This window comes from Corvus cornix, chromosome 2 (assembly GCF_000738735.6).
Source record: "Corvus cornix cornix isolate S_Up_H32 chromosome 2, ASM73873v5, whole genome shotgun sequence".
NCBI lineage: Eukaryota > Metazoa > Chordata > Aves > Passeriformes > Corvidae > Corvus > Corvus cornix.
This window is the reverse complement of record NC_046333.1, coordinates 141,640,796-141,667,141: the sequence shown is the minus strand read 5'-3', so window position 1 is coordinate 141,667,141 and position 26,346 is coordinate 141,640,796. Positions and strand designations below refer to the sequence as shown.

The window sequence follows — 26,346 nt, the reverse complement described above, 5'->3', positions numbered from 1 at the left end:
CCTGAAGCAAGAGATGCAACTAAGCCATTGCAGAGCTCAACACTGAAACAAACAAACAAACAAACAAAGGCAATGCCACACACACATGCAAAATAATATAACAGTATTACAGAAGACCTGGAGGTGAGCATTCCACTGACAGTTCAGTACTCTCTTGTCCCTTGGTGAAGCAGGCTTTCTGTGCAGCACAAGGTGTTTCTTGGGAAATCCACTACTTCCCCTCTGAACAAGTCTGCCCTGCCATGGGAGGGAGCAAGACCCCAGTTTCTGGTTTGCAGCTCACACTCACTGCCACGGTGCAGGGCTTGAAGGGGCTGCCTGAGCTCCTTGCCATCTCTGGTGATGGCAGTGAGAAAGCCAGGTGCTTCTGCAGCACAGAGAATCTCTCCTACTTGGAGTATCAAATTGCTACTCCCACGAGGACAGGCAGGTAGGGGAGCCTTGCTGAGGTCCTGGAGGGCTCCTAGAGAGCTCTTCTTTGGTAACCAGGAGGGCCATGACACTTTCCTCTCTTGGGCTTGGGGATGCCCCTTGGAGACAAACTTCTGCTGAAGTCACAGTGTGAGCTCAGCATCATCTCTGCAGGACCAATCTTGGAGAACAGCCTGTTTCCAAATTGCAGACTCCTCTCTTCATTTCCCTTCTGTCCGAACAAACCATCTCTGTTTCTCACCACTGTAATAGGTTGATTTACAGCCTTGGGAGTTGCATGTAAAGGGGGACAATGACCTTATTTCACCTGTGACAGGGTACCGCTGGAGCAAACTAGCTTTCCTAGCTGAACTACTTTCCACAAAGGAAACAAACACTTCTGGCACCTGCACAGCAGCCAGGCTCTCTCCTTCTGTGGGCAGCAGGCTTCAGGCACAGATGTCTGGTGAATACTGCAGGAGAAGTAAATATCACAGGGGATCCCAGGGCAGGAAAAGTCCAAAGACCTTGTGGACAGTGTGTTTCACAGGCACCATGGCAGGAGAGGAGTGGAAGGTGGGGCACCACCAAGTGAGACTTGCAGAAACGTACAGGATTGGTCAGGTTGAGGACATGGGCATGAAATCATTGGGCTGTCAGGTCAGGATCACAAGGTTGTACCACACGGAACATCTCACTTCTACAACATTAAAAAAACACTAGGTTAAGACCAGGAAAGAACAAGATGGTAAAAAATGCTTTTGTGGTTTTGACACCCAGCCAGATTAACCTGTTTCTGATGAAAATGAAAACCAGAGCTCATACATGTTGCATGATATCTGGAGTTCCAGCACCTTTTTGATTATTTATTATATGTTCAAGAATTACTGCAATGCAAACCTCTGATCTTGGCATTTAAAACATCCTGTCCTTAGCTTGCAGAGTGAAGGGAGATCAGTATGCAAGAGCTAAGAAACTAATTCAAGAAATTGCAGGATCAAAGTAACTTGGAATGAAAAAGTTAAGAAACTAATGCACTGACAGAGACCTGCAAAGCAAGTGAAGGACATAAAACCAGGAAAAACTCTGCTATAGTGTAAACAATGTAGCTATGAAACTTTATTTTCAGAGTCTTTTGAATTTAGAATTTGAATTCTTTCATAACATTTCTTAAAGTCAAGGCAAAAGTTTCTAGAGTTCTGAGCTTGATCCTGTCTATTTTAAAGTAATTTTAATGGTAGAAGGAGCTAGACTCAGATCTGTGTGCACAAGAGACCTGAACACTTCTGGCACCCGCTTCTGCATTAACTTGTGCCAGAGCTGTATTTGCAGAAGGGAGACGTTCATTTGCATCCTGGCCCATAACTCCATGGCTGTGGGAACATTTGCTCAGTTTGCCTAGTTAACATGTGACTCAGGTAGGTGCACATACAGATTTCACACACATACTTCGTTCATGTACACACAAGTAGCTTTCTGCTTTGAAAGACTGAATGCATAAAGCATTTGCTGGAAAACAGTTATGCATTCATTTTATTTTCAAATGCCATGATGTGTGGAAAAACCTGGATAACTTCAAACTAGGAAAAGAAAAACAAATGCTCTTGTAATTTGGAAAACAAACCATAATGCAACCTCCAGGTTATAAAGATCTTCAGGCATTCTTGACATCTTCATAACCCCCACCAGCACCAATGAGCAATGATTACTGAATGCTGACTTTAAAGCAAGCAGGCTCCCTCAGCACTGAGGAAGGGAGGATTACTCCTGGGGATTAGGTGGGCTGCCTGCCCTCCACCAGCAATGCCTGTTGGAAGGCGTGACACAGGCCATGTGTGATGTCCCCCCACCATGAAACAGGGACATCTGCATCAGCACTGGAGCTTGCCCTGCTGCATCCCATCAGGCATAGACATAGGAGGGGCTGCCATGGGGGAATGAGTAGTTCAGGCATATTCCTCAGAAAGGAACTTAAACTTGGCTGCTGCAGTGTCTGGGATCACTGAAGGAGCTGAACTCCCTTCCAACTTTCTCATTACTTGTCGGGTTTCCAGCACTGGCCGTCCGACACTGGACTTCCTTCCTATCCAGATCCGTCTGCTGAGCTGGTCGGTGTCAGGGTAACAAGATGGGAATGTCATTATCCAGACCTGACTTTGTCCAACCTCCACCATCTGAAACATGTTCAAGGATCACAGTCCTGTTGTTTCCAATCTAAAGGAGTTTTGGCTGAGCTGGCTTTGAGCTGTTGTAACACTGATAATGCAAAAAAGGAAGAAGAATGAGATACTATAAGGGTTTGAGCATGTCCCAAAAGTCCTTCAAAAATTACACCTCTGCTATAGAAAAGCACAGACAGTCATAAAGAAGCCAGAGCTGTGGAAAGGTTCTCTTGTGTCCTTACCTTCTCTGTCTGTGAGGGGAGTGGGAGCTATGTTCCCCTGTCTGAGTGGTGAGCTTGCATATGTGGCCTTGCAATGATTTTGCTATCAGAAGGACAGTTTATTTACATAAGATGTGAGCACTGACCTCTTTGCCTTAAAAGAGGGGGCAAACCCCCCAATAACAGGCAGTGTCCTCATTCTGTCTCCCGTAGCCTCTGTAGTGAAGCTGAGCCTCAAGAACATCCCCAGTGCCATACCCACGACCCTTTCTGCACAGTTTTCCTTGTATTTTTGTTCTTGCACGCACAGACCCCAAATCCCTTGATCTTGCTTGGACACCCAGGCAATTCTTGCTGCACTTTATGACCTGGACATGCTTTGGTGCTCCTTGTCCTGGGAAGCAGCTTCTGTGTTTTTCAATGCCCTGACTTTTTCCAGTTCACTGAACTGCTTCTTCCATTTAGGCCCTTGACTTTAGCTGAGCCCATAGGCCCCTGCAGGTCAACAGCAGCTATTAGCATTATCTTGCCTAGCAATTTGTTTATACAGCAGGAGTGAAAGGGACACTAATCTAATTCAAGCATTTAAGCACTGCTAAAATACAAAAATCGAAAAATTATTATTTGGCTTGTTTGAAAGACTCCTTTTTTCACAGCAAACTCTTTCAGAAGGACAGCTGATGGAGAGAGAGTTTTGCTAAGCTTTGTCTGTGCTGAAAGCCTTTCTGGTGATTAGAGATGGAAGCTTGGAAGTATTGAGTTCTTTGCCCATCCCACCACACATCCCAGCTTCCTTGCAGAGAGTCACACTGAACCCTGCAACTGCAGTGTGGGTATTTACAGATCATGTCAGAAACAACACTGTCAGGAAAAGTTTGTAGTTGAAATTAGGAATTTGCTTTCTACTATGCCCTGGAAACCATTAGGGACCAGCAGCTGACACTGGCAAAACTGAGCATCCAACAGCTGAACACCCAAATAAAACACCTTTTTTATCTTCTGTTTCTGCTCCTGCTGCATAAACCCAAATTTCAGATACTACCCCTGGAGGTGTGATTGGCAGACCTGAGGCAGGACTGAGGACAATAATGTTGGCAGGGGTACAAGCAGAGAAGTCTCAAGACACCTTTTCTTTCTCATCCTCAATTCAGCAGCCTAAAGTTGCTCTTGGGGTACAAAAAGACTCAGGGTACAGAAACCCAATTACAAGCCTGCGCTCCCAGGACAGGGAACACAGACATCAGGTATCAACTGCAGTGTCTCCAAGAGAAAAGACAATCTGGGACACTGCTTGCCTTGGGCCTCTGCCTTAGCATCTCTTACACTAACTTTATTTTCAAGACTAAAACACCACCTCAGTTTTCTTTACAGATCCAAGGTGGGCAGAAAGGGGAAGGAAGAAGCAGTGAAGGCTGCTATAAAGTCTTTTTTGTACCAGGGATCCATATCTCAGATGCTGGCCCTGGAAAACTTTATTATTTACCTCTGTTGGAATGGGAAAGGAAAATAGCTGGAACAAGCACAGCTCTCAGAAGCATAAAGTGCAAGTGTCTAAATGAGCGAGTTCCATGGGAATCCCACTGGAGCACCAGACACACTCAGCAAACGTGGCCCAAACACACAGCGTGTTGAAGAAGTGTGAGGCATTAAACATTTACTTTCCTTTCTCTATTACTTTTGCACAACAGGACAGAAACCACCTGTATATCTCTTCCTTGTAAGTTTTCTGAAACTACTTTAAAAAGATACATTTCCATTAGCAGCAGCACTGATCCTTTATTAATTCATGAAGAAGAAACATGAAATAATTGGTAAGAGCTGATCGCTTGGGAAACAGATGTCTGATTTTATAACTTGGCATGGTCACTTGGGCTTGAAGCTACACAGGAATGTGAGCACTATGACAACTGGCACTGTCATACCTGATTTTTGCAAGCCCATCCTTTCCCTTCCATCCTCTCTCACCTACCTGAAGCTGCTGGAACTGAAGGAGCACATTCATTAACTATGCTTTGTACCTGGGAATGGGACCTACAAAAACCCACCAACCCAAACATCCAGGGTATTGTACTGAGCTACCGAAATCAGCAAGGCAGGAATCAGCTGGAGAAAAGGGTGTGTTGCAGCCTACTCCTGTATATGGATTAGGTGCCTTGTTCAGGTTTAGCGGGACATGCTTCTTTTCACTCTGGATTCACAGCCCTGAAAACTTAATTATAGCTTTTTACCTTGCATTGATTAACATGAGAAATGAAGAGATCTCTCTTCCGTCTGCTTTTTCTCCACCCACCCATTATCCTTAAATAACCCATTGCCTGTGGATTCCCACTCTCTGTAGGTGCAGGGTTGCATTCCTACTGGGGAGGAGGGACCAGAGTGCAGCCTGGGTGAGGCTGCAGATGAACCAGGGTTGAGGCCTCCTTCTGCTGCCTTTTGGAGGGAAGGGAAAGTGTAGCTTAATGTAGCTTAGTGCAAGCAGCATGGTCTGAGAGACCTACTAGACCAAGACAAACTTGTCTGAGGATGATCCCATGTGTAGGTCCCACCCCACGCTGAGGAGGTGAGTCCCAAGTTGCCCAGCCCACATTAACCTGGGACATGTAGGTGTAGCTGGAAGCAAACCCCCAGTGTCAGAAATGAAAGGCATCACTTTAAAAAGGAACAAGATGCGGCACTTAGGGGCCCACATGACTCACATGTCTGAAATGATTGGGACTTAATAACTTCTACAGCTATCCCAGCCTCCACAAAGTGTTGTTCATACATACACCAAACGGTCCGGAACCACTGGAGCTTTCATTCCAGCTTAGGAAGGAGGCAGAGCTGCTCTGCAAGGAGCAGAAACAAAGGCAGTCCTGGAGGTGCTTTGTGTCTGTACATGCTGTGGGGCAGCACCTCCAGGCCTGCTGGGGACACCTTCAAACTGCAGCTATTGCCAAAAGGCAATGTGAAAGCGTTGCCTCCTCTGATGCCCGAGCTGGAGCTTCGAGCCCCTTGTCAGGCACCCATTGTTTCCTCGGGGGGAAGGGAGCATGGGAAAAACTGCAAAATGGGAAATGTAGCCTCCACAAGCCTTTAAAATTTGTAACCAAATGGCATAGAAAACAATTACAAAATGTGCAAAAGTATCCGTTACAAGCACTTAATACCTCCATCCTACAAAGTCGTGAAATAACTCGTATTCTACTTCCATACAGCTGAACTGTAAGTACCTTGGGGCCACCCGTTAGTTTTAATTCACTTTATAGAAAAAATCCCTGGGAAAAAAAAAAAAAAAACAGAGCTGGGTTTTCCTTCTCTTCCCTGCCGTTGGTTTCCTTCAGCTCCCCGCTACACCCCGCTGCAGACGGCAGCTGCCGGGGCTGGCACCGCCAGATGCCGTCGCAGCCCGGGCTCGAGGGGAGCCGCGGCTCAGCGAGGGGCGTCCCGCGCCGTGTCCCCGCGGGAGGGGCGGGACACCCCCGTCCCACTCCGCCCGCGGGCGGCGCCGCCAGGTGCGCCCGCCCCGGCGCGGCCCCGGGGGGGCGGCCGCGGCTCCTCGCCCCACCCCGCCGCGCCGGGAGCTGCCGCCCCCCGGCTGAAGTCCGGTGCCGCCGCGCTGTGCCGTGCCGGGGGTGCCGTCACTCGGCGCTTCCAGCATGCTCCTAAGATGGCGGTAGCGGCGGCGGGCGGCGGCGGGGGCGGCCGGGCGCAGCGCAGCGGCTGGCTGGAAGTTTTGGTGCGGGAGCGCTGGCACAAAGTGCTGGCCAACTTGGGCGGCGAGGCGCTGGTGCTGAGCGGCGAGGAGCGCCCCGACGGCGCGGCCCACAACGGGCTGGGCGGCGATGGGACGGCGTGCCGCGGGGCCGAGGGCGGCGGGGGGCCGGCGGCGGTGCGCACCGCCTTCACCGACCCCCCCGAGCAGGTGCCCGAGGCCATCTCCAACAAGAAGCGGTGCGTGAAGGTGCTGAAGCAGGAGCTGGGCGGACTGGGCATCAGCATCAAGGGGGGCAAGGAGAACAAGATGCCCATCCTCATCAGCAAAATCTTCAAGGGGCTGGCGGCCGACCAGACCCAGGCCCTCTACGTGGGTGATGCCATCCTGGCCGTGAACGGCACCGACCTGCGGGATGCCACTCACGACGAGGCGGTGCAGGCGCTCAAACGGGCCGGCAAGGAGGTGCTGCTGGAAGGTAGGGGGAGGTCCGGCTGTGCGCGCCCCGGAGCGGGGGGCTGTGGGGCGGGGCGGCTCGGCAGCCCGAGAGGCGGCGGAGCCCAGCTGGAGGCGAGGGGTGACCCCGCGCGTCCCGTGCTGCTCCTCCGGGCGTCTTTCCAGCGGACAGAGTTCACACCTCGTACCCCGCGCCGGGACGCCTGACCGCATGTGTTGTGGACACAGCCCCTCAGGAAGGGGCAAGCGGGATGCCGGGGAGACGGGCTTGAACTTTCGGCCCTTCTGTCTCCCCACAGCCCCGTCCGTGCGCGGTCGGTGGAGCCTCCGCAGGGGTCCGCTCCTGGGCTGAGGCTCCCGGTGGGAGCCTGACCGAGCCTCCTCCAGGGTGAGGGGTCTTCTGGATCTGCCGTCAGGACGTATTTGCATCTTTTCAGCCCAAGGAAAGTGGGGAGAGTTTGGTACTGTGAGAGGATGGGTTAAAGAGGTAAAGGACCCCCCCCCCCCCCTCTCCTGGCATTAGAGGAATGGCTTGGGTGACTTCGCCCTCGTCATCTCGAAACGCCCGACGCCACCGTCTCTTCAGTTCCTCCTTCTCCACCCTACTCCCGACCAGGGATGGGGGGTGGGGGCAGAAGGGTTTAAATGAAGCTGGCGGTGCCTCACGGACTCATTGGCCATCCCTGCAAAGCAGCGCCTTTTCCTTTCTCAAAGGTGACTGAAACAGTTTCGTAAAAACTAGCCTTAGAAATTGAGCCCAGAGAAAGGAGCAGACGCTGGTGTGCGTGGAGGAGACGTAGAGGGAGGGTGTCTTCCCCGAACGGGACGGATGTTGGGGGGAACAAGTAGAAGCAGAGCCAGGTTCCCCCAGACCGCGAGTTCATGAGGAGAGAGGAGTGCACAGGCGTTCAGTCCCTGTCTTCTCACAAGGACTAATTTACTCGCTCCACCTGAGAGAATGAACAGCTTCAGAAATGCCCTTGGCGTGTGTTTGATAAAGTGATTACATATTTGCCCAGAAGTTAATTTAACCGGAGGTCAATGGCATCTGAGGCATGCTGCAGCGCTGCCTTCCCCTGTGCCATCGCTTTCCTGCGAGCCACGGGCACTCCCACCTCACTGTACCTGTAGCCCTCTCGGTACCGCACCTTCACGTGTGTCTTTTTGGTGGTTATTTTGAGGAGCAAAGGAGGTGCTGCTGCCGGCTGGGAGGTGCAGCCAAGGATCAGCCGTGAGCAACCAACTATGGCATAAAGTTACAGAAAAAGTTTGAAAGGGAGAGAAGGTGAGAAAATGTATTCCGCAGTAGTGTGTGCTGAGAAACTCTTGTTGTCCACGTGACAGTGAAAACTGGAGGAGTTAGTGCTCCATGAGGATTTAAGAAACTGAGGACGGTTGTGTCTCCTCTCCCTCTGTGCCCTGCAATACCTGCAGGACCGAAGTGCATCTTGTCTTCCCTCACTGCAGCTGACTTGATTACAGATATACCTCTGAAGCATTAGTATGAACTTCTCCGGGCAGTCTGAAGTGAGACTGTTGCATCTAATTTTTATCACTGATTTTTTTATGGAGTTTAAGGGCTTTCCGGGGTGCAGACCAGGTAATGGCTGAGCTGTGCTGTGACCTAATGAGTAATGTATATAGTGCTTGCAACAGCCTCCCTCCCTCTGTGTAGTGCCTGCAGCAACAGCACCTGGGCCACGGTGCTGCTGCACGAGCCTTTAAAACCCCTCGGTTTTCTTCCTGGCTAGGAGTGAAGATGAAGCGGTTTCGGTGGGGACTCTAAGCACCCTCCTTCACTCCTGACATCACAGCTACCTTGCATTTCTTTGCTCCGTGCTGAGGTGCCTCAGTAGCTGTTTCTGCAATTGAATTTGTAATTTGTAAAACGAGAGTCTATTTCAATAGTCATCCCTATGTAAAGTTAGAATATTCTGACACTGCACTCAGTATTTTGTCCTGCCTTTCTCTTGCTATTTCAGCAGAGTAACCAAACCAAGCGTTGGCTCCAGCATTGCCCGGGAGGGCTGCTCCCTTCAGCGGGGACCCACTCTACATGAATGGCTTATGTAAACAGGCAGCTTAAAACAATTCTCTGTGATTCTACTGCCCACTTTGAAGCTCATTCTTCAGCAGCAGTCTAAAATGGTATTTTTATTACTAAAGGAAGGAAAATCCAAAAGTTCTTTTTACCCTTTAAAGTATAGAAGGGCAACACTTGATTTTCCTTTCTTTCCAGACAATAGGTATTTGCCATTTCCTGACTTCTTAGAGAGCTACATATGACAAAAAGCAGTCAGTGGTGGGGCAGGGCAAGACCCTTGCGGAGCTTCTCTCTGGACTCTTTCTCCAACTCACAGAACAAAGCCAGCATGTGTTTCCAGGGTCAAAATGTAAGATTTACATTTTGAGGGAGATTTGTTTGTGACTTCCAGCCCAGGAAAGCCGAATTTGCAAGGGCATGGTAAGGTGTAAAGCACAAGAAACACCTTTCATGGTGCAGCAGGGCTCTGAGTATTGCCCAATGCATTGTGCATTCCTGGAAAGGGTCTTACTATTGAGTATTTCCTAGAGGTTATGGCAGGGAAGATACGTATGCTCAATACTCCCAACATCAGAGTGCCAGAGCCTGCTTGTTATATAGTGTCCTGCCTAAAACTGCTTGCTCAGTGAAATGAGGCATTTACCAGCTCAGCACTAAACTGTAGCCTCTCCTGCATTCCTGTGCAGGGAGGAAGGGAGCGGAAAATCCCTCCCCTGGCCTCTTCACCCTGTGTAGGAGGCAGGGCTGGCACCCGGGTGGGTGCCCAGAGGAGGAAGGTCTGTGAAGAGAAGGGATCATGCAGTGCTTCATTTTAACACTTGCCCCTTTTGCTGCATTGATCACTGTCTCTGAGCTGGTGGAAAGAGATTCGCTGAAGGGTTAGGGGTGGCGTAGCTGCAGTAGCTGTGTGGGTGTGGGGGGGCACAGCTGTAAAGCTCAGTAGGAGAGGTGCTATTTTAACAAATTTAATAGCCGTGCTGGGTTGTTCTGTCTTCTCATTTTCCATCTCTGAAGGACATCAGTCTTCACTTGTATAATTCACCTACTAAGCTGAAGTTCCTTCTTATAGGTGTGGTCTGTGGAGCTGGCCAGGGTGCCTTAAATCCAGTAGAATTTGATAAATGTAAAGGAAACAAGGCGACAGGTGATACTGCATAGGGGGAGCTGTAAGGCAGAAGATTCAAGAGGAGATGGAGGTGATGGTGAGGAAGGACTTGAGACCATAGAAATCATTCTGTCTCCTCATCTGCAGGGATGGACCACTTCTGCCTGCAGGGTTTAATTTCCTGTGAGCTTTCTATCACGGTGTGGGTGTGGGGAGCAAAGCAGGTAGAGGGAGCAGGGGTGGGGGTGGCCCTGATGTTGGGCTTGTCATCCCTGGGTGGCTTCTCAGTTGTTCAGAACAGCAGGATGGGGCTTCTCACCAGCGTTCACGAGCAGAGAGAATTTCCCTATGTGAGAGACAAGGCAGCCTCCTTGTACAATACATATTTGCAGGTGTGGAAGGAAGCTAAAATTTCCCTGATAGCTATTGTTTGTACATATAATTTCCCTGTGGTTGTGTTAAATTTGGGCTTCTTAAATAAGCACTTTGGAAAAACAAGCAGCCCCTCTCATGCTGTGTAAAGCACATTACATTCAAGTGACTCTCAAGACACAAAAGGTGTTTGTTTTTATCAAAGCATCCTGGATAAGAGCAGTCACTTGGCATGCTCTGTAACCAAGCTGGTTGTGCTTTACTTGTATTCTCTATGTGTTCAGTGAAAAAAAGGAAAAATTGAAGTAGCCTGTGCTAATGTCAAACAGGACCCCCCTGCATGATGCTGTATTGGGATGTGAAGAAAAAAAAAACTGCATTAGTGACTTTTGCTATCTGTCTGCAGGGTATTTTTCCCTTACTTGTTTAATGTGTGTGGGTGAGCTAGTGATGATGGTGGTGGAAGGTAGGTAGTGGGAAAAGGAGCATCTTCTTAGTGCTGTTAGAGTTTTATTGGTTTTGAATGATTCCCAGTTAACACAATTGCAAGGTCCATGGAGAAGTGGCATTGGCAACCTTCCTGGGTTTGTATAAATTTCCCACAGTGAGGCAGCCCCCTGCACAGTGAATTTCAGCATATGGACAGTAGACTATAGTCATCTTCTGTGGCTCCCTTGAGACTAATACACAGCTTTAAAGCAATGTAAGAATAAGCACGAAGCAGTGTGTACTGTAGTAACGTGTATTATTTTCCAAACAGTATTTCTGTAAGAATTGTAAGGATTCTCCCCTTCCTACCCTTTTTAAATTTTCTCTAGGTGAAGCAAAGCAATCCTATCTGTGTAAATTACATGTTGAAATAGTGTAAAATTAGGTATGGGCTTCTTGTTGGCAGTAATTTTCGATCTTATCTTTGTTTTCATGTTTCTCTCAGTAAAGTAGTGATAACAGGAGATTTCTGAGGGATAACAAAATACAGTATGTATCCAAAAAGTGTGTCTCCTGCAAGTATAGAGGAAAAATGAAGCGCAGGGCACTTAATAAGTGTGTGTGTGACATAACTACTTACTACAGTCAGGTCAGGGCTGTAAATCTCAGTGATTGCAAATTGTATGCATAGCTATTCTTTACACTTCCGGTATATGAATGGACAAAACACTTTATCTTTTTTTGAGGGGGGCAGGGAGGAGGTTGGGGGGTTTTTTTGTGCCAGTAAATATGCAGTTAGGGAAATGCTTTGTATTTAGAAGCTGTACGTTTCATGACTCATGTCATGGCACACAAAAGTTTGAAAGTGAAATTGAAAGGGAAAGGTGCAGGTAATCTTACTCTAAGAGTTCCATGTCTAAGCAGTTCCTGAGAATCTCAGTTTTGATTATTTCAGATGCCTGCAGCTGATGGGGAAGGTTGAGTGGCAACACTTGATGTGTTTTTCATTGATTAGATTACACGCTAATTTAGCAGTCCAGACAGCCTGTATCACCTTTCACAGATAAAAATCAGTACATCCTCTTTGCAGTAATTCTTGTATGAGTCCTCTTTCTCAGTTACACTGAGGAAAATAGGGCAGTTGTGGGCAACACATTGGTGAGTTTATTTGGACCCAGTGCAGGGTGCCCTGTCAACCCACACACCCTGGAAATCATATACTAAGCCCTATAGAAGCAATTGACTACCATCTCCTTAAGGATGCTTAGAAGATTAAATATGTCTAGAGACCTGGGATTCAATTGCACATAGAGATTATACAAGTATCATTAGAAAAGAAAAAAACATGTTTTAAAATCCCAGTAGTAATTTCTTTGTGAAAATTAAATTGAAATCTTGATATAACTCCTTGAAGAATCTTTAAACCGTGAGAGTAAAACTGAAAGCTGAAGGCTTCTGCTATGGTTAATAAAACAATGTTTGTGTCTTAATTTTGTTAGGGCAGGTGCCTGTTCACTGAAGGCCAATTCCACCCTCCCAGGAAGGCATTTTCACACAGGTGATGTGAAATGGCACTGGCCTCTTTCCACCCCTGCTGCCCACTGGGTTTGGGTCAGAAATACTCACTGCATGTCTGTTCTGAGGGAGCTGATGAGGAGTGTCTGTAATTCAAACAGTTTGGATTTGGGACAGCCCAGCTCAGGTGCTGATCCCAATAGATGGATGGTTTTAGGTATAAGCTGGAAACGATTTTTAGCTTTTTTTTAGTCTCTTAATCTCACTGTTTTTATAATACATGGTGTGGAACTTGCCCTGCTAGTAATTTATCTGTAAATTTGGCTGTAAGTATAGCATCTATTTGTGTTCATTCAGAGTTTGTAAGTATTGGAGAGTTTGCTCCATCTGTTTGTAACCTGTACCAGTAGTCACTCTGCTTCCAGGCTTTAAGAACACATTATTTCCATTCCATTTCTCTAATTTAGATTTCTGATCATAGGATTATTTTTTCCTTTATTCTGCAAGATTATGTTGCCATGGCTACTTGTTAGAATTGATACAGCTACTTTAGTAGAAGGGAAATTGAAGGAAACAGTGGTTCAAGAGACCAATAGCATAAGTGAACAAAATGTGATGGGAACAAAGCTGTCCCAGTACATCATGGAAGACTCTGGTTTTCCAAGTCTGAAACAATTCTACAAGCATGTCAGAAAAATACTTGGTGAAGAAGGGGTGGTAGCAGTATTTCTAGAATGTGCAAAAATTCTTTTAGCTGCTTATCATATAGAGTTTCTGAGCAGCCCATAGAACACAGCTTTGCTGACCTTGACATGGTGGGGGGAGGTGAGCCAGGGTCTTCTTTTAGCCCCTTCCAGCCCCACGATGGTGTCCCTACAGCAGCTGTAGCTGCTGTGAGGTGGGCTTCACTTGGCTCAACTGTGTCACCTCTTCAAACCTTAAACTATCGAGCAGAGAAGAATACTTCTGCCAGCATAAGGTGTGCCTGTGCTAAGGGTCTTTGCCAGGACATCTGTTCTTGGAGCAATCAGGGAGAGCACTGTACTGTTATGGCAGATTGGGAAAGAGCTAGGGCTCAGAATAGGAGGAATAAATTGTCTTGTTTTGGCAGAGGCACAAAGTTTGTTGTAGAGATGGGAAGGAGCATCAGGGGAGTGGCAGCATTTGGTACATGCCTTGAGGAGTGTCACTGCTAGCAAGGAGGCAGTTTGAAGATGTTCAAGGTGAGACATGGCAGATTTGGGCTTGAGAAGTCTGTGAGAGACTATGAAGTATGTAGAAAGCATGGAGTGCTGCTTGTCATTCATGCTACGTGTTGGAAGGTGTGTTGTGAGCCTCCTTCATGCTCTTAAATAACTGTGTCAGCTGCTATTTTGCAGGACCAGGAAAGCTGCTCTATGAGACATATCTCTGGGCTTTGAAAGATGGTTAATAGCTCAGCCTTCTTTACCTTACGCTTCTGGGAGAGAGGATTAATTGAAATTATGACATCCAGCATCTTGCAACATCTCAGAGTTCAGCAACACTGAGTAATGAACTAGGACACAAAAGTTTGCTTGCAGGAGAAGTTGGGAAAACAAAATTGGTTTGTTCATCATTCAGTTAGCAATCAAAACATAATTTTTTCCAGAACGTAAGTTAACAAACTTGCTTAAAAAAGGTTTAATCAGCTGTGACTAGTTCATCAGATTGCTTCAACACTAGATATTGCCTTGCTCTTAGGTTAAGTTTGTTCCTTCACATAAATTCAATTAAAGGACATAATTTCCACATAACTCTTTGGCAGATACGGGTTTCTGACTGCTGCTACTGTATACTTCTGTTCAGTCTGGCTTTAATTTTGTCTGTCTAGAGCTTGAACTACTGAACTGGTTATGGCTTTGCTGCACGTATGCGAAGGGCACAACAAAGTAGGTCACTGCCAAAGCAGCACATCTGTATTGTACTGTTGGGTAAAATGGAGTTTTTAATCGTAAGGAAGTGAGCCAGAAAAGTAGATGTGGAAAAACTGTCTCTGATTAGAAATAATTAACATACAGCACACTCCTTCTAAAAATGGTACACAGGTTTTTGCTGAACTGTTGTAAGCTGTGCTTGTTGGCGCAGCTCTAGAAGTCACCAGAACTAAAGCTGTGGCTGTTTATTCCTCTCTGTTCTGGGATATTTCCTTCTGAAGATGACATGTATTTGAACAGTGAGGCAACTTCAAGGCAGCACACAGGTGAGTAATGTGTGTGTGTGCATCTGTATGAACAGCTTCTGGTCACTTTAATGGCAGACTGAAAAATGGTATGGTGTAAGTACCTGAGAAACAGAATTTTTTCCCAAGTGTCGGAAAGCTAGAAATATAACAAAAAAATAAAATGTAAAAAGCCAGGATCAGATTCTGGCAAAGGAGACACAACTTACCTGATTTGCTTCAACAGATAACATGACCTCTTGGGAATATTTATCAGCCTCATGTGCCCTTTCAGAGAAATGGGACCATTAGTTAAGCTTTATGTTCCTTTTGCCATAGGCATATACGGCTGGTGCAGTACCTATTTTGGCTTAATTTAACATAATCAAGAAGTTATGAGAGAGCATGGAAAGCTACACCATGGAAATAACATATCTCCACTTTAGTCTGAATTATTTCAAGAATAGCTATTTCCAGGATGATTTACTATACTGACGTGTTTAAACTGCCATTGGCTTTGATTCTGCAAGGGGAGCAAGAGACAGCTGTGTGAAGATGCTGGAGAGGTTTAGAGTTATCCAGCATGTATCTTATGAGGCTGCTTTAAGCTAATAGTTTTAACTGAGACAGTGAAAGTTTAATCTGTTTATCCTGGGCTTTGGGCTTTAGTCCCCATGAAACAGCCTGGAAAGACAAAGCTAGCAGAGGGAGTGGCAGGATTGTCGTGGCAGATGGGACTTCTCTTATAGCAGGCAGATTCCCTTTGGTCTTACTCTTCCCAGGTAGAAGCCAGAAGGATCCTGCTCTTGCTGATGTGAAGCCAAACAAGGTATTTAATTATTGGATGTTCAGAAGTATTTTTCAGGAATAAAGTGAGCAGGCTTTGCCTTGAGTACCTGCTGCTTGATTTCTTCGTGAGTTTTTTTGTTTGATTTATTTTGTCTGGTTTGGGGGATTATTATTTGGTTGGTTTGTTTGTTTGTGTGGGTTTTTTTGATTTTTGTTTATTTCGATGGGGTTTTTTTGTGGAGGATGCTGTGAACAGAAAAAGGTTTCTAAATTACAATTATTTTCCAAAGAACACATTCTTCCTGGTAACTACCTGTCCCTTTTAACCTACTTGTCCTGTCTCATGCAGTGATAGAACTTTCCTCGTACCCAGCTTCCTCCCCCATGAGTGATGGGTGGCTGGGATGGAGAAGTGTCTGTAGAGACCCAGCAGGATTCCTACCACATAAATACATACTTGGGCAGAGAGACACAGACACAGACCATAAGATGTATTTATATACATACTTCTGTAATGAACAGTCCCATCAACAGGTATTCCTTGTCTGGTGCTTGACCTTCATGTGTGCTTAGGGCCAGTATGGAAACTTTAGGCTGCTGGGGCTTTGCCAGGTCTGGAGAGGCTGACCTGATGCCTGTTGTCCATTGGGTGTCTCTGTTTTTAGCATGTCATGGTGGGCTGTTCCAGCTCAACACTGGCAAGGTTGTGGAGTCTCCCTCACTGGAGATATTCAGGAACAGTCCGGATGTAACCCTGTGCAATGTGCTCTGGGAAGATCCTGCTTAAGGAGGAAGGTTGGACCAGATGACCCCACCAGTGGTCTCTTCCAGCCTTAACAGTTCTGTGATTCTGACTCTGTATCTCACCGCTGGGAAGACTTTTCCAGAGCTGGGGATGTGGCTGTTTGTGAGCTCTGTCATACTAGAGTCAGGAAGATGTGCTTACTCCAAGAGAAGGGAAGCAAGCTTCAAACTGGAATGACTTCAGTGATGATGACAACAGGCTCTTCTTTAAGAGCTCCAGGTGTTATTACTGCGTTTTGCCCAAATTAAATTCATCTAGATTTTAGAAGCTCAGGTAAATGGCCAGTCAAACAGTTAACATAGCCCAAATTTTTGAAGTCCTGAGCACAGTGGTGAGGAGTGACACAAGCAACACTTAAACCTGATGAAAGCCCAAAAGGTGCTGCAGATGCTTTAGCTAATAAGCTTGAAGCCACTGTTGCTCTCGTGGCTTTTGTTACCCTTTTCTTTGCAGGAGTAGTGGTTGGGTTGCAGGCTGATGCACTTGGGATGTTTTTTAAGACACAGCTCTCATCTAGCTCTGGGGAGGAAATCTCTATTCCTGCCTTGAAAGAGGTAGAAAACGTCATGGTAACTTCAGTCTTTTTTATGTTTGTGAAATGGTGGAGAAGTGTCAGGCCAAAAAAGGCCATAAAAGCAAATAACATTTTAATACAGGAAGAATGCAAGTGAAAGCAGCTAGTTTTAAGAAGCTCCCTGTCGTTCAGCGAACAGCTGCCTGTATAAATAAACCAGACCTAGGTGATGTGTGAGGACAGGTTATAAAGAAAGCATTGCAGTAACAAACCAGTTGAATTTCCACTTAACACATTAAAATCAACCCTGAAAGCCTCCATTAAGGAGAGCCATAAATTGAAGTTCTAAGAGATGGCATGTAAAATATCCCTGAAACTAAAAATGATCCTCTGTTAGTTTTATGTTTCCCTTTCACTCTGTTACATCTATTTTAATAAACGTGTGGGTTAGACTATCAAAAGAGCAGCACTTTGTTTATGAAGTTTTGAGGAAATAAATAGTGAGTCTGAACATACTATAAATTACACCCAATAAAAATAACCCAAAATTGATTCTGGGCTTTGCCAGTGTAAGGACTCCATTGCTAGGATCATTCTGTGTTGATCTTGTTTTATATATGTATTGAGCTTTTCTTCTAGGCATACTGAGAAATGTTAGTATTTAATGCTTGAGTTTTCGTTCAAGTACTGCCAGAGCTTTTTGTCTATGTGCATAAATAGTATTAAGACCTTAGAGAAGTTTCAGGGTTCACTCTCTTAACAAAAGACTGAGGAGCAAATACCTTCTGGTTTTTGAGGGAGGAAAGGAAGGGCTAACTTGAAAACACACAGGTTTCTGTGGGAACTTTTATGATGTTTTACTTTGAAATGGCATTTTATATCTAAAAATTAAGCAAATTTCTTTCAAAAGGCTGATTTGAACTTGCATTTAAACTTTTTATAAGTAGAATTTTCTGTGTGGAATAGCAGAGAGCTACCCAATGTACCATCTCCTCATAGAAAATCTTTGCAGTCACATCATGTTTATCACAGGAAATTTTCATAGCCAAAAAGTTTTGACCAACTCAATGTAGTACTTTGTTCCCATTTTGTTAAAATAAATAGTTCGTTTGAGTAAGTGCACGTATTTATTCAGTTCTTTGGAAAATTGAGATATGCTGTTCTCCTTAATCACTTTGTTCTATTACTTTTCTATCAATATGTACACTGTATGAAGTGGATAAGGATGTATATTTGGTATGAGCCAAGACAGATACGCTTCCAGTAGAGAAGTCACAAGTGATACATTATATGGATTCCTGTAAGACATTTACATTTGATCTTTACAGTTAGTCATACTTCTGGGGGAATGCTTCCTTGTTTCTCTGAAACTCACAGTGGAAACCTTGAATACAGGAGGAAATGAAGAGACTCCTCAAATCTCTAAAACTTGCATAAAATAGCTCTTCTAGGTGTAATTTTAATATCTTCTCAATGCAGCTGTAAATTAGCTTGGCTTCACTACCTTTTTAGCTTTTGCTGTATTAAAGACTTCATGTAGCACTCTGTATGTGAAGGAATGAAGAAGTGTTCAGGAAACCATAAAGGCTAGAAGGTTATTTCTATGGGGGAATATGCAATATATTATTTAGTTTCTTTATTTTCTCTCTGCTTTCTTTCTGTTCACTATTGCATTGGCTGATGTTGGTTTAGGAATGCCTTAAAGTGTAGCTGTTAAATTCCAGAGCTGACCTAGCCCTGGTGGGGGCACAGCTATAAATGTCTGTCAGCAGTGTTACATAGACACAAGGTGCAAGTGGGCACACACAGCTTGCATGCATGTTGTACATGCACTTGCTCATATCTAAGACAGAACTTGTTTGTTGTCAGTTATGTGTAGATTAAGTTAATTGTTCTTTGAAAACAGAAATAAATAGAGTCTTGTTTATACCTGCAACTGAAGGAGTCTTAGGGTTGATTCATTTGCTGAAATGCTTTACAGGAGGCTGCACCTCCAAATTTGGTTTTTCTCAGGGTCTGTGTTCCCCACCCAGACCCTGCTGTTCCTGTCTCGTTGTCTGTGGCCGAGTCTCTGGTGGTGAGCTGGTGATGGCCAGGCTGGTGGGGACAACCTGCCCTCTGCCAGAGAGTGCCAGGAAAGAGAGTGAACGTGGAGCAAGAGGTGGGAGAGTGAAAGCCACCTCCTCTTCAAGATGGCATGGATTTTCCCATTAATTTCCATGGGATTAGGGTATATTTTAGCAAGCAATAATGGCATAAATCACTGATGGGGGAAAAAAAAGGTGCTGATACAGCTTTATCCTTTCCCCAACACCTACTGTATTAATTCCCCTTTAAAATAGTGCAGAGAGATCTTTGGTCCTGACTGGGTGACTCCCTTGGCTGGCTTTCTGCATGGCTGGCAAGATCTGCTCCAAGCTTTCCATGGAGTCTCCGTTACTGTGGTGCTTTAGTGTGCTTAGCAAACCTTGCTCCATGCTCTGCCTCCCCAACCCTGTTGGCTCGTCCTTCCTCCCTTCCCTCTCCCTCAAAGACCGCTGAGCAAAAGCTTTGTAAAATAGATGTGGCAGCAGTTCTGTCTCCGAGTTCAGTCATTTTGTGCAATAATAATTGATTAAACAATTGTTGTTTATCTTCGGTTCTGTGCTAATCACGAAGGTTGAATAACTCTGCACAGTCACATCTGTTCTCAAGTTGTGGGTACTTGTATCAAATTAGAAAGTATCAAAATGTTTCTGCTGCACACCTCCCTGGTTTCTCTTAAATTCTGGGGTGACAGATACTGTATGGACAGCTTTTCAAAGGACGTTTCAGGTCTTCATTCTTGTTCACAGCTAAGCTCTTCAAGAGCAGAAACACACTAAAAATAATGTTTCATTGGAGCAGAAAGCAGTCACTGTTTGTGGAGACAACAAAAATGTAGTTTCAGGTGGAGGCTGGTTTATGAAGTTATGTTTTTCCCAAAAAGCTGCATCCAGCAGAAAATTGACCCCTTTCCATTTTAACAGGAGATTTGTAAGTGCCCCCACGCCCTCTTTAAAGAACTGTCCATGCATAGATAATTTTCCAGGAGAAATTTGAGTTTGTTACTGCCTTGGTGCCATTGCAGTGTATAGTGCTAGACTGTGACAGTCATCAGAGGTGTTCTGGGTTTGCAGAGTACCCCAAACCCGAAGTGTCTGCATGGCTTGCCCCTTACCCAACAACACAATGCTTCTCTCCCCACTGGGTTTTCTGGATATCATTTGCCTTCTTTCTGACTTCTGACTACATCATTTAGGATTAGAGGCAACACCAGAAAAAATTTGATGTTTATCAGCCTGATTATGCAGGAAAACCTGCAGTTGTAGCTGAACAAGTAATTGCATAATCAAACCTTGGCTTGCTGACTTTATCCTGGCTGGCTGCTTTGTGTATCTGAGCGCTGGCAGATTCCTGCTGGGGATGAGCTCTGCTTCCGGGCAGGCTCCATCAGCTGCTGATGGCTACCTGGCTAACAGCCAGACCTGATGGTTTTCCTTGTCTCTAAAGAGGTGCAAAGTTGTGACCACAGTTTACAGTGATTGAAAAGTGACAGAATTGGTATCCTCACGAGAAGTTTGCAGCTGCAAGTCTGCTGTATTTTGTGTCTGAGGTCTAAGGGGAATTTGGGTTAGCTCAGAAGCCCTGAGGTCTCCAGGCATGGAATGCAACACAATTACCTTGTGAGTTTTTTTCTTTTAAATTTAGGCGTCATTAGAAAACATGGAGGGTTGAAGCTAAGTTGTAATGTTAAACCTGTAATCATAGCTTTGGAGAGTGATGCAAAGAAAACTCTTACAGTATTTCCCAGAGAGTACCCAGTTAAAGTATAATAAGTGATTCTGAGAAGTCAAGTGAGACACAGCTCTGCAATAATAATGCCATGTGTTTAGAATGTTATTTCCTTTATAAATGATAGAGTAACAAAAAGTAAATCTGACTCAACAGCACTTCAGCTACAGTGCCCCTGGCATTGACTCCTTTGGGTATCAGTTCTGGTGGAAAGGTCCCTGTGGTACAGCTTAAGCCCTCTGAATAGTCCTGCTGAAGGACACTTATGTATGAGCCACCATGGCCAAGGAGGCTGTAGAAAGGAGGTCTTGTTTGTCTGCTTGCTCTGGGGATGGGAGTGGTTTACAGAGTCACAGAACTGTTCAGGTTAGAAGACCCTTAAGATCATCAAGTTCAGCTGTTAACCTAGCGATGCAATATTCACCACTAAGCCATGTCCCTACATTCCACATCCACGCATCTTTAAATATGGCCAGGGATGGTGACTCCACCACTTGCCTGGCAGCCTGTTCCAATGCTTGATAACCCCCTTGCTGTGGAGAAATTTTTCATACTATCCAATCTAAACCTCTCCTGGCACAACTTCAAGCCACCTCTTCTTGTCCTCTCACTTGTTACTTGGGATAATAGATCGTCCCCTATCTTGCTGCAACTCCTTTTAGGGAGCTGTAGAGAGAAATAAGGTCTCCCCTCAGCCTCCTTTTCTCCAGGCTAAGCACCCCCAGCTCCCTCAGTTGCTCATCATAAGACTCCTGCTTCAGACCCTTTACCAGCTCCTTTGCCTTTCTTTGGACATGCTTCTGTCCCAGAACCACCTTCCATCATGTCCTTGTTTAGTATAGTCAGTGGGTTTAGTATAGTAGCTAGTGAAGAGGATGGAACCTGGGAGGCACTGTCAGCCCCTCTCAGACCAGCTTTCCTTCCAGCTGCTTTGTGCTGTGGCTGGATCCATGGTTTCTACGCACAGGTACTTCCTGAAAATGAGGGAGTCCCTGCAAAGCAAAAGTGAACATACTCTGCTTTGTAGGCTGAAGCAGGGTGGGCAGGCAGCACGGCTGGGCAGAATGCCGTGACCTGCTCTGCAGTGTATGTGTTGGCTGAGGTTTAGTTTGTATAGGTTCCTCTATCCATGTCCTGATCCTGTAACATAGATGAGGATGACCTTTGCATATATAATGTCTTTCATATTGATTTCATTAAAGCTAAATTTGGGTATGGCTATGCAAGAAGAAGAGCCATGACTTTGTTTTCTTTCTCCAGTGGGCATGCAAGTGCTGATTGTACTATATAAAGCTGCTGGCTGTTGAGCCTGTCCCCGTTCAAGGTGAGGAGAAAAAGTGTTCATGTTTTTATTATCATCTCTCCCTCTCTCCCTACACTGCACCAAAACAAACAAGCAAATGGTAGCAATTTCCAAGGAGAGAAGCAGCGTTTTGGAGATCATAGCTTTTTCTGCTAGGATACATGTAGCCATGTTTAGATTCGTTTTAAAGAGTGGCAATGTTGAATATACAAATTAAACTCCAATTTACACAGCTGAGATTTCCATGAGCACTTCGCACAAGTATTCTCAAAGTGCAATGTTTTGAAATAATGACATTTGCTAGGAACAGTCTTTGGGGAAATGGGACAAGCCTTGTGTTTGTACCCTTCCCCCTTCGACGCCAGCCTGTGTCAGCTAGTGCTGCGGCCAGCTCCGAACAGATCGGCCTTTGTGTCCCCAGCACAAACGTCCCTCTTCTTTCTGAGGGAATGGGCAAAATGTGTTCTGGCCAGCACAACCAGCTGTTTGCAGCTTGTTGGGCAGCGGAAGAGAGACAAGTGGCTCCTCTGTGTCCCCGTTAAAATGCTGCTACGGAGAGAACTGTCAAGCAGGCAGTGAAACAGCTCAAATCTTTACAAGCCAAAGTTTAATATCGGCCATTACGTACTTCAGCTGTGTCACAAGACTCCCCAGCTTGGTCTGCAGAAGTTTGCTGCTCTGGTTAGAGGCTTGGAGCTGTTTTACTGCCCTGGTGCTCTGAGTGGTGCAGAGGTGCATTGGTGCCCAGCAAAGCCGCTGCTGGTTGTTTCTTTTCTTGGCAACTTAAATCTTCAAGTGTTCAGTGAGAATGCCTCCTGGGGGAGCAACTTAAAACTTACAAAAGCCAGTACCAACCTCTGCCATTGTTACTTCAGATGGTGTGCCTTTGTGAATTTCAGAGGAGATCTGGAATGATGTGAAGAGTCTAATTCTGCCCTTTTAATTTATGTGATGCCTTACACTGATATTATTCAAGTGCTTGGTATTTTTACTATTCTTAAGTAAACTCAGACTTGAGTTACTTCCCCCAGCCCAAGACCTATTCACCATTCTTCCTGAGTATGATGCAGCTTGCAGCACCTTTTACCATCAGCAGCAGAGAGGTGGAGTGTGTGGGACTGTAGTTTCAGCCTTGCCAGTGTCATTTGCATGGCTCCTTTGGCTTTATCTCAGTAATGCATCAGAGGAAGAGAAGGAAGAGGAAGATGCTTAAAAGCCATTGCTATCCAGAGCACTGCTCAGATGCTGCACAGGTTGGGATTCCCGCTGCCTGTCCTTGCCACTCAGCCTGGCACTTTGTAAGCTGCTGAGGTTAATGGGGCTGGGCCTCTGTAGCAAACTGTGGAGTGCTCCCATCACCAGGGCCAATGCTTTTCACACCCTACCTGTCATGTAGGGAGCGTGGTCTGATTTCTGTGTTCACTAGTTGTGTTCCAGTTCCTTCTAACACAGTGCATGACATGGAGGCAGGCTTGGGATGTGGGTAGCCATGAAGCTGGATTCTACAGAAAATGTGTGCGTCACCTCCAAATGTCTGTGTTTTTATTTGCAGCAGGGGTGATGGACTGTGAGGGGTGGGCCCAGCATCTGGCTCCCAGGGTAGGCAGTACTATTAACGTCCAGTAACTGAGTGCTGAAGAAGTTTGTGCTGGAGCCACGATCCATTCTTTGTTCCTCTAGCTCCCTTATGCTGATCCTTCTCTGCTTCTCTGTGGTTTTGGGCTGGGCTGGGCTGGGCTTCAGCAAATAAAGCCAAGTGAAACCTGTATTTTTAGGCCTGGTGTGGCATATTTGCTTTTGGGTCATGGTTTTTGTTGTTCATGCTGTAGACGTAACAACAGATCTTGATGCCTTGGTGTGTGGGCTCCTGGCATGGTCTTCCCTCTGGGACAGAGGATCACTGAGCCAGCACAGTACAAGGCTGGATTGTGGCTGGGATGCTATCCTTATCCACTGGTGTTTTTATATCCTGTGGGGCAGGAGGGAAAATGCCCCACTGATACCATCCCTGTAGCACAACTTCCTGGAAGTCTGTCTCCTGGGTAGTTTCAGACCTTGTTGGGCAGCCAGACTGCAGCCCAAGCTTCTGGGTAGACTTTAATTTGAGGGGTAATGTATGGTATACAGCCTTTGCTTTTAAAGGAATGTTATGTAATTGCTTTAGGCTTTTGGTTGAAAGGATAAATCATTCTCCCTTTTCCTCCTTTCTTTTATTCCTTTTATTTATAAAATAAATATTTTATAAATAAATAAATAACTTGTGTCTTTGAGTGTTTCCTTTATACTGTGATTTTTTTTACTGTTTGTGTAGTGACCTTTGCCACCCCCAAAATCTTAATTTCTAATTCTGAGCATTAGAGGTAATAGGCAGAGAAAGGTGCTTGTGATTCTGGTTTTGTTTTCCCCTTCTTCAGGTGTGTTCAGACCTTTAGAGAGGATTCTTCTTGCATTAGGTATTTAGGCTGTGCTAAGCATCTCATCTCTCAGGATCAGCAGCACAGAGAAAGACTGAGTGATGTTTAGGAAATGCCACTCTCCTTCCTCAATTACTACAGGGATACTGGCTTGGCTGCCAGTTACACATCTTGAGTGATTAAAGCTGTGTGACGTATATTCCCTCCCTTATGGTGTTTTCCAAGTTTTTCCTTTGCAACCCAAGGACAGTTCTGTATCTCTCAGTACTCATTCAGTTACATGGTTCTCCAGAACTGGAATTTTGTGTAAGGCAGGATATAATCCAAAGAGAATAAAGTTCTATATATCTTTATTACAATAATAATATGAAAAAAGCATACATACTGTTAGAGAATATTAGCATGTAATTGTGTTGTGTGTTGGCCTTGGCAAGAGACTTGCATGAGCAAAGCCCATCCCTGTGCTGCAGTGCTTCAGCTGCACTGAAGTGAGTGTGTTATGCTGTGCCAGAAACAGATTAAACTTACATGGGTTAAATGTATGCTCCAGAAAAGATGTCATCTCAAATGCTTCCTTTCTCCACGATGGAGCTTACAGAGCAGACTGGAAAGCAGTTGTGTCTGCAGAAGGGAGTCGTGAACTCCAGCACAAGGCAGAAGTGCTGATGCTGGAGGAAGAACCCAGCAGGATGGTTTTGTCACTGAAGCCAATGTGTTGTGAAACTGCAGCTGAGCCGTTCAGAACTTTCCTGCCATCCTCCTGGCCTTGGCAGCTCATTCCTGCGTCTCCACCTGAGCTCTGCCAACTGCTTTCCTGTGGCTGTGCTGCATGTTGTGTGTTCTAGGTCCCCAGGTCAGCTCTCTGGGTGGCAGCAAGGCCATGGGAAGTTTGAGTCATTGGAGGTCCCTTTTGTGGGACTCTCATATTTGAGATCCATGTAAAGCCATTGTGAAACTGCACTCATCATGCCGAGGCTTGTCTTGTTACTTTCAACATGCAGTGGATGAAATCCGGCCCCAGTGAAACCAACTTCAAATACTCATTGATGGAGCAGGGCCAGGATCTCTCTTAGTGTTGCAAGTTGTGCTGCAGCTGAGAAAAATGCCACCTTTATTTTTTTGGAGCGCTAGACTTCTGAGTGATAACCTTGACTTTTCAGTGTTAATTGTGTCACCTTACGAGTTGAAGTGTTCTTCTCACCTGCTTTGTATTCTGCATATCCCAGCTTTTGTATAACCTTGTGTTGCTGTACAAAGGATGGATATAAATCTTTTATACAGAATGTCCCCTGGATTGTGTGTGGGAGTGGGAAATTCTGCAGTTAAAAGTACCTGTCCTGAACAAAGGCTGTGTTGATTTGATAGCAAGAGCAATGACCTTACAGTTGGAGTGAGGAGCAAGATCTAGAAAATCAGACACCCTCAAGAACCTTCAATGGGCAAGAAGAGAGACAACTGAGCCTTGTGCCCAGGAGCAAAGCACAGACTCAGCTGAGCCTCTGGAGTTGGGTATGTTTAAGTATTGATTTGCATCAACACAGGAGGGAAGACTGTATGCAGCTTTACTTGCATACACCTTGCTTAGGGAACAAAAATGCATCTTATTCTTGAATGGGTTTATTTGCCAGTAATCCCCTTGTTTCATGTTCTCACTAGCCATACATAGACATGTCTTAAAAACTGGGGATTCGTTATGTTTCTGGGCATGCTAAATTTGGTTCACACTGTGAAGCTGGCCACACTTTTAAGTGTGGGAATCCTGTGATTTTTTTTCTTTTTTTTAGTGTTTTCATGGATGTCAGTTCTGGATGACTTGTCCTATGCTGTACCCAGCCGAGCTGTATTTACTGTGCCTGGAGGCCATTTAAATACATTGACTTTTCTACCCATTTCAAAGCTGTTGGAGTTGTTTTTTGAGTTCTGCAGCCTTTCCCAATGCTCTAGTTTATTTATGTAAGGTTTTTTTACAACACTATTTCCTTCTGTATTCAGCCCCTGTCCATTTGTATCTAATCAAATTAGTAACAAATTCGATTTTTAAAACTTGTTACTTGTCACTTCTGTTGCTTATGCATTCTTATTTCTGAGTTTTGGTGACTCCAACCTGAATGTTCTGGTTC

At 45.4% G+C, this 26,346-nt stretch overlaps 1 protein-coding gene across 1 annotated transcript in view; it reads left to right on the top strand.

The window, feature by feature from the left end:
• The first annotated feature begins 6,400 nt into the window (after nucleotides 1-6,400).
• The window catches only part of SNTB1 (syntrophin beta 1), a 110,252-nt gene continuing 90,306 nt past the window's right edge, over nucleotides 6,401-26,346 (top strand). Inside the window, exon 1 of the mRNA XM_039549923.1 lies at nucleotides 6,401-6,966. Within this exon, the coding sequence (XP_039405857.1) occupies nucleotides 6,444-6,966 (523 nt within the window). The 5' untranslated portion in view covers nucleotides 6,401-6,443. The remainder of the gene's footprint in view (nucleotides 6,967-26,346) is intronic.